General features: G+C 37.5%; 1 protein-coding gene across 1 annotated transcript in view; it reads left to right on the forward strand.

The window, feature by feature from the left end:
- Positions 1-15,000, forward strand: part of LOC106876867 (A disintegrin and metalloproteinase with thrombospondin motifs 16) — a 347,122-nt gene that overhangs the window by 242,160 nt on the left and 89,962 nt on the right. The window contains exon 6 of the mRNA XM_014925608.3: positions 7,468-7,551. Coding sequence (XP_014781094.1) covers positions 7,468-7,551 — 84 coding nt within the window. The remainder of the gene's footprint in view (positions 1-7,467; positions 7,552-15,000) is intronic.

The following is a 15,000-nucleotide window of genomic DNA, read 5'->3' on the forward strand; positions in this document are numbered from 1 at the left end:
TCAGAAGGTCGGTTGACAAATGACACAACATACATCCTATGAGATATAATTTCACTATAATGCAGTGAGCCATTGACTTGGACCGTTGGACTCATCCTTGAGCTCAAATATTCAACGGGGCTATACTCTATGGATGCATGTAATAAATATAATAGCCTTATAAATAAAAGCTGATGACATTTGACAATCTAGCAATAACAATAGATGATCATTTTAGTAATAACCTAACGAAATAAGTAAAAAACAATGCAGTATATCTACTGGCGGAGTAGCCCCAAAGTATAGAGGGTTTTTGTTTTATATAACTACGGATAATAACTAATTTCCAAACTAACAGGATACCTTATGCAAAACCTTTTACAACAAACAAACAAATAAGCAAAAAATGTTTGCAGTGAAACTCTAGATTTCTCTCAGCATTAAACGACTTCTGTACGAATGTAACCACTTTCAATATGTTGTACATTTCTCAATTTATAAGAAAAAAACCCATGAAGATATTATCTACAACTACGGCCAGTACAATTAAAAGCACAACGATATTAATTATTTTATTTGATTTGATAAAAAAAGAACCCTACCAAAACTACTATTCGTTTAAATATCATGTTCAAATCCAGTTCCTTTGGGAAATTTGGTATCCACAGTATGTGTTATTTCAATTTTCTTTGTGCCTTAGAAATTACAGAAGGTCATATGTCTAGAAATGAGTTGGCTAACCTACATCGCTAGTGAAAATATATCTCAAACACTAGCATTTCCCTTCAGAGACAGGCATTCCTCGACAACTATTAATCCTCTACAAAATTCAGTAATGTACCGTGGCTAGGACAAGGCCGATGCCTCACACACATACAATCTAGAAGGCATCCGAATAAGGCCACTCAACTTCATGCCGATCTGTTTTTCCTACTATTATTACTACAGTGACCTTTTATCCTCAGAGCTGGATGGGCTCGTGCCACCGCCACAGATGTATTTGTGTTTGGTATTTCTATGCGTACTTGCTTGAGTGTATGCGTATAATTGTAATTGGGATGAGGTGTATGCAGTTCGAGGCTCATGTGTGCCTTCGTGCACATCACATAACACAACTAGCACATACAAAGACACACGCATCTACACACATATTTTTTAGTGTCTGTATGTGTATGCAGGCATGTATCTCTATACATACATATATACTATATATGTGAAAGGTTTTAGAACATTTATTTGGACTCCTCATTCGCATAATCACCGAACCTGGAACTTAACTTTAGTCTGTCCATAGCGCTTATTCAGCATTACCTGACACCTTTGGGTCTTATTGGCACCATTACCTCTCATAATGCATATATATATATATATATATATATATATATATATATATATATATATATATATATATATATATATATATATATATATATGTGTGTGTGTGTGTGTGTGTGTGTGTGTGTGTGTGTATTTATATATGTATGTATGTATATATATATATATATATATAACGTGAGAGAGTTAGGGGTTGGGGGTTCAACCCACTAAGGGATAGTATCTATCCAGTATACTGCTGGGAGGGTACCCAATTATTGCTACACTAGTGCTATACTAGGTGCAATCAATGGGAGTGGGTAAAAGTGGAGGTTTTACCCAAAATTTGTGTAACAATTAGAAAATGGTGGATAATATGCTGAACCCAACTACTTGCAGACGGTGTATCCCGTTGAATTCATTAATTTAATTCATAGCAAAAGTGCCAAAAAAAGGAAGAAAAGAAAAAGAAAGAAAGAACCAAAGCACAGGTGTCCATGGCAGACTATGTTATTTTGCCAACATGGTTTACATATAGAAGTACAAAGTACATAAGGAATTAGAGGATGAACATAAGTTTAATCTTACAGCTGTTTCGGCCTAGTTTTAGCAAGCCCCATTCTATCCGAATATTCCTTTCCGGAGTGATTATCGGATGACATTTTGAAATGGGGTTACATGCCCGAATCTCTAGGCCTCTTCAGAGATTCACAAAGGGTTACATACAAATGTAGAGCAAGAGGTAAAAACAGAGGTGTGGTAGAGACCAGAAGAAAAACAACAGCAAAAATAAGATAGAAATAAAAATAAAAAATAGAATTAAAATCAAAATCAAAATAAAAATAAGGGTACAGCAGGAAAATAATAATAATAATAATAATAATAATAATAAAGAATACATAAATGAAGGTATAGCATGTGGGACATGCAAAAATATAAAAAAGGTATATGTCAAGAAACCCCTAAAAATACAAGGCACCCAAAAAGCCTACAGACATTATAGATAGGTCGCTATAGGCACTCCAATGCACATCTATATGTGTGGGTTCGTGTGCACAGCCTTATTCGGATGTCCCCTTACTCTCATGTGTGCATATACAAGTTTTTATAAGCAAACATTCCACCACATACGTTGTTTGTGGTATCAGCTCTATTAGCCGTATCTTTGTGAATCTCTGAAGAGGCCTAGAGATTCGGGCATGTAACCCCATTTCAAAATGTCATCCGATAATCACTCCGGAAAGGAATATTCGGAGAGAATGGGGCTTGCCAAAACTAGGCCGAAACAGCTGTAAGATTAAACTTCTGTTCATCCTCTAATTCCTTATGTACTTTGTACTTCTGTATGTAAACCATGTTGGCAAAATAACATAGTCTGCCATGGACACCTGTGCTTTGGTTCTTTCTTTCTTTTTCTTTTCTTCCTTTTTTTTGGCACTTTTGCTATGAATTAAATTAATGAATTCAACGGGATACACCGTCTGCAAGTAGTTGGGTTCAGCATATTATCCTCCATTTTCTAATTGTTACACACACACACACACACACACACACACACACACACACACATATATATATATATATATATATATACACATACATACATACATACCTACATACATATGTGTGCGCGCGTGTATGTGTGTGTGTATGTGGCGGCGCAATGGACCAGTGGTTAGGGCAGCGAACTCGTAGTCGTAGGATCGCGGTTTCGATTCCCAGACCGGGCGTTGTGAGTGTTTATTGAGCTAAAACACCTAAAGCATCACGAGGCTCCGGCAGCGGATGGTGGCGAACCCTGCTGTGCTCTTTCACCACAATTTTCTCTTACTCTTCCTGCTTCTGTTGTACCTGTATTCGAAAGGGCCAGCCTCGTCACACTCTGTGTCACGCTGAATCTACCCGAGTACTATATTAAGGGTACACGTGTCTGTGGAGTGCTCAGCCACTTGCACGTTAATTTCACGAGCAGGCTGTTCCGTTGATCAGATCAACTGGAACCCTCGTCTTCGTAACCGACGGAGTGCCACGTCTGTGTCTGTGTGTGATCGTTCTTTGTCATCGTTGTTGTCGATATTACAAAGACTGTAACTCAACCGCCTGTTTTACCTTGCCTGGGCGGTTTCCAGAACAAGTGTTTAGTCGCAATTTCACTTGTAATAAGTTCGCAACATCCGTGGGGCCGCTGCAGATGTCAGGTATTGCTTAAATACAACCATATGTATCTGCCTTAGAGTCCCTCTCACCAGATTTCCTGAAGGGGTTTACTGTTTTAGCCTTTTCAAAACGCTCAATACACCGCACAAGCAGTTGTGGTTTATTTTTATAGTGGGCATCTTTTGTACAGACCAGCTTCGCTCTCTCGTTCTTCTTTTATTTATTTGGATCCACAACTGCCACGAAACTAGAAGGATGCAGGATTTGCATGGAATTAATTTTCCTTGCATTATCTGCTAAACACTGACAGGGATCATCTTAACCGATGTTGGTGTGTTTACATCCCTGAACTTAGCAGTTTGGCAAAACTGACCGATAAAATAACTACTAGACTTACAAAGAATAAGTCCTGGGGTCGACTGCTTCTACTAAAAACCCTTTAAGGCGGTGTTCGAGCATGACCGGAGTCAAAATGACTAAAAGTCTATATATATATATATATATATATATATATATATGCGTGTGTATGTCCTGTTCAGCGCACTCGAATCACATTGATTAGGTTCGCACCCGATGTTGATTTAATGTCCTGCTTTCGATGACCGCGCGCGTGCATGATGTATGTATATAGAAGGGTTGTAACATTTCTAGAATATCAGCTACCAACCCAACTTCACGAAATTTTATTTATCTCTTTCTGTGTGTCTATTTCTCTTTCTCTCTACCATCTTCTCAGCATGGTTCGTTCTCACAGAATTTGCATCTTCTCAGCATGCGCCCACACGCTTACACACGTGTGTACTACACCCACAAATAACACCACCATCACCAGAGACACATAAACCGCTCCATCAACTGCAGACACAACTACAACCACTATCGTCGTCGCAGTTCCATCGCCGGCCAAAGTTTTATTTTCTAGGTTAACAGTTACGTGATCCTATGTTTATATATATATGAGTATGCATTATGCTGGCATGTGTGCCTGTGCAGATGTGGATGCATGTATAAATGTGTGTGTGTGTGTATGTGTGTGTGTGTGTGTCTGTGTGTATAACAGGCACACCATCGGTAACGACAACGAAGGTTCCAGTGGATCCAATCAAAGGAAGAGCCTCTCGTGAAATTAACATGCAAGTGGCTGAGAACTCCACAGACGCGTGTACCATTAACATAGTTCTCAAGGAGATTCAACGTGACACAGAATGTGATAAAGCTAGCCTACTAGTCAGGTACTTCTCATTTTTGCCAGCTGAGTGGACTGGGCAACTCCAAATATTGTGTCTTGTTGAAGGACACAACGCGTCGCTGGGAATTGAACTCGCAATCATTAACCGAATGCCTTAACCACTAAGAAACATAAAAAGAAACATGTAACAGTTGACAATGGTTTACAATGTCAAAACGTGCATCATAATTCTGAATATAGCAAGATCATTTTTTGCAAGATCATTTGTCTTTGCTGTTTACTGTAGCATAAAAGGAGAATTATACATATGCACGCGCGCGCATACTCACGCACACACATATATTGCAATAAGAATGTTGATAAACTTTCGAGAGAACGTGAAATAATTCTATCTTTTGGAATTGCGAACCTCACATAAAGCCGTAAAAGATAGTACTAAAGCAATCCTTCAAAATTTTGTCTATATTAGAAACTTTATTCTGACTTTCTACGAGCAGCTTCGACTTTTTCTAACCAAAAGGTTTTTCAATCCAATATTTACATACTATTATTCAGAGTCTTATGTGATGTACCTTGAGATTCTCAAAAGAATATGTATGAGTTTGTATTAAATTTTAACAATTTTGCAGTTTTACAATATTGAAATGAACTAGTACTTTCATGCGTTACGCAATCATAATGTTTATGCAGTGACAGTCGCGTTCCACAACTCATAAGTGTGGAACATGACTGCTACTACATAAACTTGATGATTGCGTGACGCATGAAAGAATTAGTTTATCTCAATATTGTAAAATTGTAATTATTACAAATGATAAAACGTGAAAATCACACTAAGTTGGAATTTCATCCATTAATATATATATATATATATATATATATATATATATATATATATAGACCTATTTATAAATGTTCTATAATGTACACAGCCTTGCTTTTTATCTCATTACGAAAAGTAAATCCTAATATATATATATATATATATATATATATATATATATATATATATATAGATATAGATATAGATATACATATCTATCTATCTATCTATCTATCAAGTTTCACTGTGTAGCAGATTCTTTATATCAACAATTCCGTTTTTTCTGTGTATCTTCAAATCATAGTCCATTGAAAATCCCATAAGATATCGCTGACTCTCACTACCAAAAGCAATTTACTTAGACCAAGATCATCGCATGTTTTAAGAAGCATAATGCAGTAAGCTTTCGCCAGCGTAACCGTCTGTCGCAATTCTTTCCTCTCCTGTCCAACTGTTCCTAGTTAATTTCATGTATTCATAAAATGTTTGGTATTAGGTGTTCTTTGACCAGCCCTGTTTTTGATTTCCTTTTTCCAGGGTCCATGTCATTGTAGGTTGTGTATGTCAAGTAGATGCAAATTAAAACCTGCTTGACAGCGCTGCGATTTTTTACAATGACTGGAATTTGCTTCACAGGAGGTGCGTTGTTGCATTAATTTGTATCACCTTGGTCTTTATGCAGCTAATTTTTAACCCGATATTTCCTTCTCGTCCTTAAAGTTTGGTAATCGTTTTCTGCTGGCAGAACGATGACATCGGCAAAGCCATGGCACAAACGCCTCGAGAAAGTTCGAGAAATTAAATGGGTAGCCACCTCTTCTGAATATGTGAATTTCTCATAACATATTTCATTGGGATTTAATTGCTCACATTGATTAGTCCGTAATACGCACAATTTTATCCTATTCACCTGAAGATTCGTGGCTGAAGTTGGCTGTAGGAACCTTACCATTTCACCGTATGATTATATCATGTTGCAATGAAATTAATTCTTTTTTTTTTTCTTTTTACCAAAATATGGTTTAGATTTTGCTATGTTTCGGATGGTAATTTTGTTATTTATTCATTTATTTATTGACCTTCCCGAAATATAACAGTACCTGTTTCAACGATTTTACATCAGGAATCTTGCAAAACAAAAAGATTCATAAATGTAATGGTTTACATTGATTTTGTATCATATTCATTTATTCACTAAAACCGCGCAACTTCAAAAATCTATTTGCATGTTTTTTTCAATTTTTTTAAACACCTCGGAATTTTATGATACCTACTAATTTTCAGATTTTATTGACGTTCATGATCAAATCTCACTTTATTTCCAAGACAAAATTTTCGGCATTAACTTTTAAACGATCTATTATTTTGATCTTTAAATCATTCACAGTACATTTTACTTCAAACATTATATAAGTTCTTATATAATCAGCGGAATAATAGGATCAAAGAAAAGCGATTATCTGGTTTAACTATATACTGGCGTCTTAATGCCAAAACTTTTTTCTTTGCCGTTTACCTTCCAATCCCAGGAGGATCTGTGCTCAACGAAAACCGAAATTTATCGCAATATACTTACCATTAACAACAATGAAATATGTTTTCACAACATTTATTCTTACAATGGTGAAAGAAGAATTAGTATTTTATCAAAGCTGATGTGGATCTCGTTAGCAGCTTAAATGACGTTAACATTAAATATTTTGATGCCTGATAATGTCAGACGCAGTCAGATATCATAATAGTGCCTGAATTATATACAGAATTAACTGCTATCGTTATTTATTACCAAATCATACCCAACGTAGCACATCTACGATCAAAGGCATCCCAGCTGTGACCATCCCGTTATTATTTTTTTCCTATTTGTCTAATTTTGAATAAATTAGTGTGAGGCTTGAAGGATATTTTAGCTGCTATTTCTGGCAAATTTAATTGCATTATTTATTTCTTTTAGAGAAATGCATCAGCCTTGAAACTAATTGTGTATTTTTTCTTCCATTGTTAGGTTTCTCAGATGTATTTATTGAAAAGTTTAGGGATGAAAGTACACATCGTTTTAGTCGGGCTGATATTGCTGGATGATGATGAGGTAAGTGACTACTACTACTACTACTACTACTACTACTACTACTAATAATAATAATAATAATAATAATAATAATAATAATAATAATAATAATAATCCTTTCTCCTATAGGCACAAGGGCAGAAATATTGACGGGAAGATTAATTAAATCCACTGACTTGTCAATTTTATTGATCCTGACAAAGTTCACCTGACAGGAATTGAACTTAGAATGTAATAAAGCAACAATAAGTTTTTTTTCCAGCGCTCTAATAATTCTGCCAGCTCCCCGACTTAATAAAAATAACAACAACAACAACAATAACAATAAACACAATAACAACAACCAAATACGTTGTGTTTGAAAAGCATTGTAATTTGCATCGAGTAAAAAAAGAAAAATCTATAAATAACTATATAATGTTATTAAGAAAAGTTCCTTAGGAGCAGAAGCACTTAGTGTAATTCAGAAGGAAAACCCCGTTGAAAATCTAAAATTACTCTGCTTCATCTAAACCAATGTTTCTCAACCAGGGTCCATACGGCCCTTGGGGATCCTCATTAGATTTTGTTGTTATGATTTATGTGCAATAAACTGGCTATATTTCTAAAATGCACAATATTCAACAATCTTTTTTATACAATTCCAATTAATATTTAATTATAAAAATAGATGATATTTTTAGCATCAAATGACTGTAGGGGATCCCATAGAGTAATATGAGAACCAAAGGGGTCAACAGGTAAAAAATGGTTGAGAAACACTGATCTAAACCGTCAACAGTGTACTCTCCCAGTTTCTTGCCTCTCGTATTTACAATTGCATAATCAAAATATTATCAGTCTCAACCCATCCTTTTTCAAACACATTGCTAGATAGCACATTCTTTTGCCCTCATACCGTCCTTCCAAATGAAGCTTGTAAAAACCCGAGACGACTCATCGTCCTCAAACCTTTACCCTGTATCCAACATACAGCTACTTCACCGTAGCCACCAAGCCAGGTTAGCCACCTTTTCTTACAAATGAAAAGCACGAGTCGATCTTCACCACAATCTCAGCAGGTCGTTTCTTCACGCAATAGCTACTGTCAGACATGCATGGGCAATGAACTGTGGTGAAGGATATTTTTATTGCCCTGAATGCAACAGGTTAGGTTACGGGCACTTCTGTGCCCATATAGTTTGTACTAAATAAATAACGACACTCTAAGCACAGCCAGGCCAAAGGCTTTTGGAAATCGCCCATTATTCTCGAGATGAAAGTACTTTTGCAGAAACTATTAGTCCATACTCTCACTAAACCTCTGCAGGATTCAAGCATTCAATTTCTGCCGAATGTATTGATAAGTAACTGCTCGGACTGCGCTTGATAGAGATGTACTGTTTAGCGCAGTAAGTAAGGTGGCCACATCTGTTCGTTGCCTTCAACGTCCTTGCGATGATGCGTTAGCCTCTGCGCGTACCTACACTTCATTGGCAGCAGAAACTCTGACAGAGATGTACTTCTTGACGAGAGAAATCTCCAACAAGCAGCGATAAAAAATTCACCTCAGCGGTAAATAATCATAATTCAAATTGTTATTGATTTGCCTTAAAGAGGAAGAATGTGGACGTTGCAAAGATGTGAAGCAAGCACAGATATTTTTTTTAATGTAGAAAGGTGTAGAATATGACTTTACTGAATGAAGCCAAAATCTCTCTAAATATCTCCTAAAATCTACTGAATGAAAATCTACTAAAATAAAATAAATCGATAACGTAATAACCGGCACTCAGCCTTGAATTCATTGGTCTGTTTTTGTGCATAAGTTTCAGCTGAAGATTAAAACTAGAATATTTGAACTCAGAATTCTTAAAAATATATCTATATACTGTATGATTGTATACTGTATGAGTTTAACGTTGACAGATGACTATAACATGTATTGGAGGTTATTAGAGACTAAATGTGACTCAACACTTTATTTTACAGAAAGGTAAAATCTGAAATAGGAATATACAGAGCCTAAACCACATACTGTAATCACCTAGAAAGTTATGGTTCGTATTTTGTCAGTGAGCCGGTTATCACTTTCATTTGCATATATCTATGTCCTGACTTTAAACTATAATGGAGTCCTGGTCCGGGAGTTCACTGGTTTTGAAGAGTGTGGAACTACCTCTTAACCACCAGTGTTCCCAGCTCTATTCTAACCAGGAGTAGTATTACTCGTCAGGGTTCCAGCTATGGGTCAGTTAGCATATCAAAGTTTGCTTACTAGTGCATGTGAAGACTGGATCCGGCAGACTCTGCGGAAGAAACCTTCAACGGAGAGGAAGGTGTCTCTAGGAACGATTTGCATAGAACAAGCTGAGGCAAGTAAGACACCTCAGTCATCCACTGCATCCGTCTACATCCCAGCCGTCTTGACTTGGTCTTGCCTTTCGATTGAAGATGGTCACTGACGAAAAAGTGAAGTTGATGGGGCGAAACTCTCACTTTTAACAAAGACATCGCGCAAGTCATCGGTCATCCAATGGATGAACATGTTGATATATGTATGTATGTTATCAAACAGTTCCATTTCTGTATTTCTTGTCCATAGAGAAAGAGCCGGACTCTAACATAGATTCAAGGCTCCTTCATTGGAACTTTTATCAACATCATCTAGGTATTTGTGCATATGTGTGTGTGTGCAGTATTTGGTGTTAGTGTATGCGCAGATTTGTATGTTTGTTTTATGGATGCGTTTTTATGTCTAGATGCATGCATATGTATTTATGTGCTAAATTTTTGGAAAGTTTTACATATCTTTACAGTTCCATTGATGGCTTGAATCTGTAGTCTTCTAATCAGCCTTTTTCTTTCAGGTTTTGAGAACCCTAGTTTTTCCAGGTTTTTGTTGAGGCAGTTCGTTACATATCCCAATGCCCCAATAATCACGGGTATGAATCTGAACTTGTAGTCTGGGTGGAGTATCTGTAAATTTCTCAGTAGCTCGGCGTAGTTTTTTTCTCTAATCTTTAGTGAGATGTTGACATCCGCAGGACAGCTGATTTCTACTACTGTACACAGTTTCTCTTCTCTGTCCCAGATTACTATATCCGGTCTATTATGTCTGCACTTTATTGAGGTTTTTATTGGGACATTCCACCAATACTCTTTCATGTTGTGAGTGGTAATGGCCTCTACCTCATTATAGGTTTTCATCTCCTTAGCCCGGGGTTATCCTGTTGGCGGATTTCATTGTACAGTGTCTTGGCCACAACATCATGTCTCATAGGTAGGTAATACCGTGATGACATTTTTGGACAGCTGCTAATGATGTGGGTGATATCTTCGATACTGATTCCACAGAGTCTGCATCGATTATTACATTGTGGCGCTTTGCCCGCCTCTCTGTCCCGTTTGTTTATTAGGAATTTGGTTGCTATTTCTTGTTCTTGAATAGCAAAGGCATACCCTTCAAAGTGAGAGTTGATGACCCGATTGTTTGTCCACGATAGACTGGTCTGGTTGTCAATGTTGTTATCACCCTGGAGCTTTCTGTTAACGTATCCATGCATGGTCTTCTGCTGGAATGCATTCATCCTCTCCTCTGATGTTATGTTACGGTAGAGTCTTGCAATTTCTTTGGGTAAGAGTTCAGGGTTGTCGAATAGGGAATGCTTGTCAAGTAGTTGCCTTCCCAATCTCATGATGGTATTTACCTCATGTCTGCAGACTCCATCAAGGGGTGCACTTCAACACTTGGTGGTTATGAGATGATGTCGAAGAGATATGACACGGCATTCAAAGGTAGTCTGAATTGATGTTAGGCCCCTCCCTCCTTTATTTCGTTTTAGGTATAGGCGGTCTACATCGCTATTGATGTGAAAGTTGTTCGTGCTCGTTAGTATTTTTCGGGTCTTCACATCAAGGGCTCGGATTTCATCGATCGTCCAGTCAAGTATCCCGAATGTCGGTATTAGTACTGGTACTGCAAACACATTGTGGGCTATTGCTTTATTGAACGCAGAGAGTTCCGAGGTCCATATTTTCCTAACCCGATTTCTGTATTCCTTAGTAACACGTTCCTTGTTACAGGTACCTTCATATGATACGTTTTCATCTACTCCCAGGTATCTGTAGGATTCCTCATCAGATATTGGAGAAACAGATAGGCCATTGATGGAGATGTTGTTAGGGTGGTTTTTAGCCTTTCCTCGTTCCACAACCATATAGGAACATTTATCTTGGCCAAACTCTAGCCCTACATCACCAGAAAATGTTGTGACCAGGTCGAGGCTTTTTTTCATATCATCCATGTTCTTGGCATACAATTTCAAATCATCGACAAAGAAGCAGTGCGTAATTTTGGAGTTTCTGTTTGCCTGCGTTCCAATTAGATACCCTTCAGACTTCTTCAGCATGTATGATAATGGGTTTACCGACAGTATGAACAGCATCACAGAGAGGCTGTCTCCTTGGAATATCCCCCTGCGATATTGTATTTTTTTGCTGGTGATACATCCACTTACTGTATTTAACTTCACGGTGGTGGCCCAGGAAGATGTCAGGTTAGATATGGCATTAATCAAGTTCCCTGGGACTTTAGCAAGTCGGAGGGCTTCTAGCATCCACGAATGGGGGACAGAGTCGAAGGCTTTTTTATAGTCAAGCCACATGGAGACCAGATTTCTTCTGTGCTGCCGTACCTCCGTCATTACTACCTTATTTATAAGTAGTTGTTCAGTACATCCCCAGACTCCTTTCTTCCCAGCTGCTTGTTCAGCTGTGATTATACTATTGTTTTCACAGTGGTCCTGGAGGAATCTGTTTAGGCATGCTGTATAAATCTTATACATTAAATTTTGGCATGCAATACGCCTGTAATTTTTTGCCAATTGGGTTTCCTTGCTTTTCGGAACAAGCTTTGTTTCCGCCAGAGCTAACCAGTCTGGTATGCTGCCATCTCCATTGAGGGCTTGCTGGTACAGTTTAATAAGGTACGGTCGGTAACAGGTAAACTTCTTGTACCAGTATCCAACGATCGGGTCCCTACCCGGTGCTTTACCATCATGGAGTTTTTGGAGGACAGTTGCAAGAACATCACCGTCAATCTTGTATGTCTTGGGTATAATCCCCGGACAATAATCATTTTTCATTTTCTGCAGCCATAGAGCATTTCGGTTAAACTCCTTCTCTTCTCCCCAGATATTTCTCCAGAAGGAGTCTACATCATCTTGCGAAGGAGTTTCAGTAATGCTCACTGTCTTCCCTGTATGTATGTATGTATGTATGTATGTATGTATGTATGTATGTATGCGTGTGTGTATGTATGTATGTATCTATGTATGTACTAATATATGTATGCACGCATGTATGTATGCAAGCATGTGTACGTATGCATTCATGCACTCATGCATGTATATACTTGCTTGCATACGATGTATACACGTGTTTTTGTGTGTATGTGTAGTTAAGGATTGTCAGAAATACACTTTGTAAAAATAATGTGAAACTTAAAATACTCGTGCGCGCCACTCACACACACACACACACACACACACACACACACACACACTTCATACACACAGGTACATATACATACACACTCACAGACATACTCACACACCCGTCAAAGTGCAATATTACTCCAATTCCAAACTAATTCAAGCCCTGAAAATAAACAAATATCATCTCTACCACTGTCATCATCACCTCCCAACAGCAACAACGACAAACATACACAATCTTTGAAAAAATATCCACTTTATTCTCAGATGACTTGAATCTCGGGTCAGTTCTTGCGACGACACATGTGCGTATGGTGGTGTTTGGTTGGCAAGTTGGTAAGAGAATGTTCTTTAGGGTGTTTAACTACCTCAGTGCAATCTTGGGTGGATAAAGTGATAATTGTATTGAATGAATGACTGTTACCCTACTTCTGAAACCCCAACCAATACACATTCCTAAAGCGGGTGTAAAATGGGATTTTTTTTTAACCACCCGCTTCAATAAATAAACAAAGCATGATTCGAAAATGTTATGTTGAAGGGAGTTCTCGAAATAAGTAACGGGACCAAAATAACAACAACAGCTAGTAGGACCCGTGGAAATTCTACGGTGTAAGCCAGCGTATTTGAAAACATTTAAACCAAGCAAGAAATTTCAAAGCATTCTTTTGATATACTGCTATTTAATCATAACTGTATTTTCGAATATAACTGAAACAAAATTAGAAGGTGTTGCTTATCCTACCTTCTTTTAATATGTTTGAGGAAAAAAAAAAAAATAAAAAGATAAAACTTATTTGTGTGTGTATATATATATATATATATATATATATATATATATATAATACAAATGATATATGAGCATATGCATGTATACATACATATATGTACATACCTACATCTACATGTATATATAGACGCATATCCGGGTACAGGACGTCAAAAAACGTGGACAAAAAAGGCACGGGAGCATAAACAAAGCACAAAAAAACGGACTTTTTTTACGGACAACAGAATGAACACAGGAAAACAGACAAGCTACTTATGGAACTTTTGCTTCATCAGCTGCCTCTATTCTAAACTAGGCGTTTCGAAATATACATGTATGTATGCATGTATGTATATATATATGTGTGTGTGTGTGTGTGTGTGTGTGTGTGTGCGAAAGGCGCGTGGCTTAGTGTTTAGAGCATTCGACTCACCATTGTAAGGTCGTGAGTTCAATTTCCGGCGACGCGTTGTGTCCTTGAGCAAGACATTTTATTTTACGTTGCTCGAGTCCACTCAGCTGGTGAAAATGAGTTGTACCTGTATTTCAAAGGGCCGGCGTTATCACACTCTGTGTCACGCTGAATTTCCCCCACGTTAGGAGTACACGTGTCTGTGGATTGCTCAGCCACATGCTCGTTAATTTCACGAGCAAGCTATTCCTTTGATCGTATCAGCTGGGGCCCGCGTTGTCGTAACCGATGGAATGCTCCTTTATGTTTGTGTGTGTGTGTGTGTGTGTGTGTACAGGTTGTCCAGTCATAGCTGAGAGGGAATACATCTAGAAGCATGCAAGAGTTAGAGGTTTTAATACCACGGAAAGCATGCTTGTCTTATGAAGTACTTACAGAAAAAGATGGTATAAACATGCGAACCAAACAGTTCTTAAAGAATGTCAAAACGACTATATTTAAGGATATACGAATCCATACAGACAAGGATATCAAGGTTAATCGGTGTAATAAAATGATGAAAACAAAAAAACATATGAATTCAATTCTTGTAACTCCTTAATTTCAAATTCAAATTTATAACCCTGATTCTTCGAAGATAACACAGGTTATCTTTGTATTAATGGCCATCACCGAGGAACCACATGTATTGTTGCCAAAAGCCACTAGAAAAAGTGTCTTCTAATTGAAGTTTCAGTATCAACTAATGATAACGTATGTCTGCAAAAAACGGAAAAAATATCCAAATATAAAGATAAGGAAATGGAGATAAC

The sequence above is a fragment of the Octopus bimaculoides genome, chromosome 1 (genome assembly GCF_046866305.1).
Source record: "Octopus bimaculoides isolate indiv1 chromosome 1, ASM4686630v1, whole genome shotgun sequence".
In the NCBI taxonomy this organism is placed as follows: domain Eukaryota; kingdom Metazoa; phylum Mollusca; class Cephalopoda; order Octopoda; family Octopodidae; genus Octopus; species Octopus bimaculoides.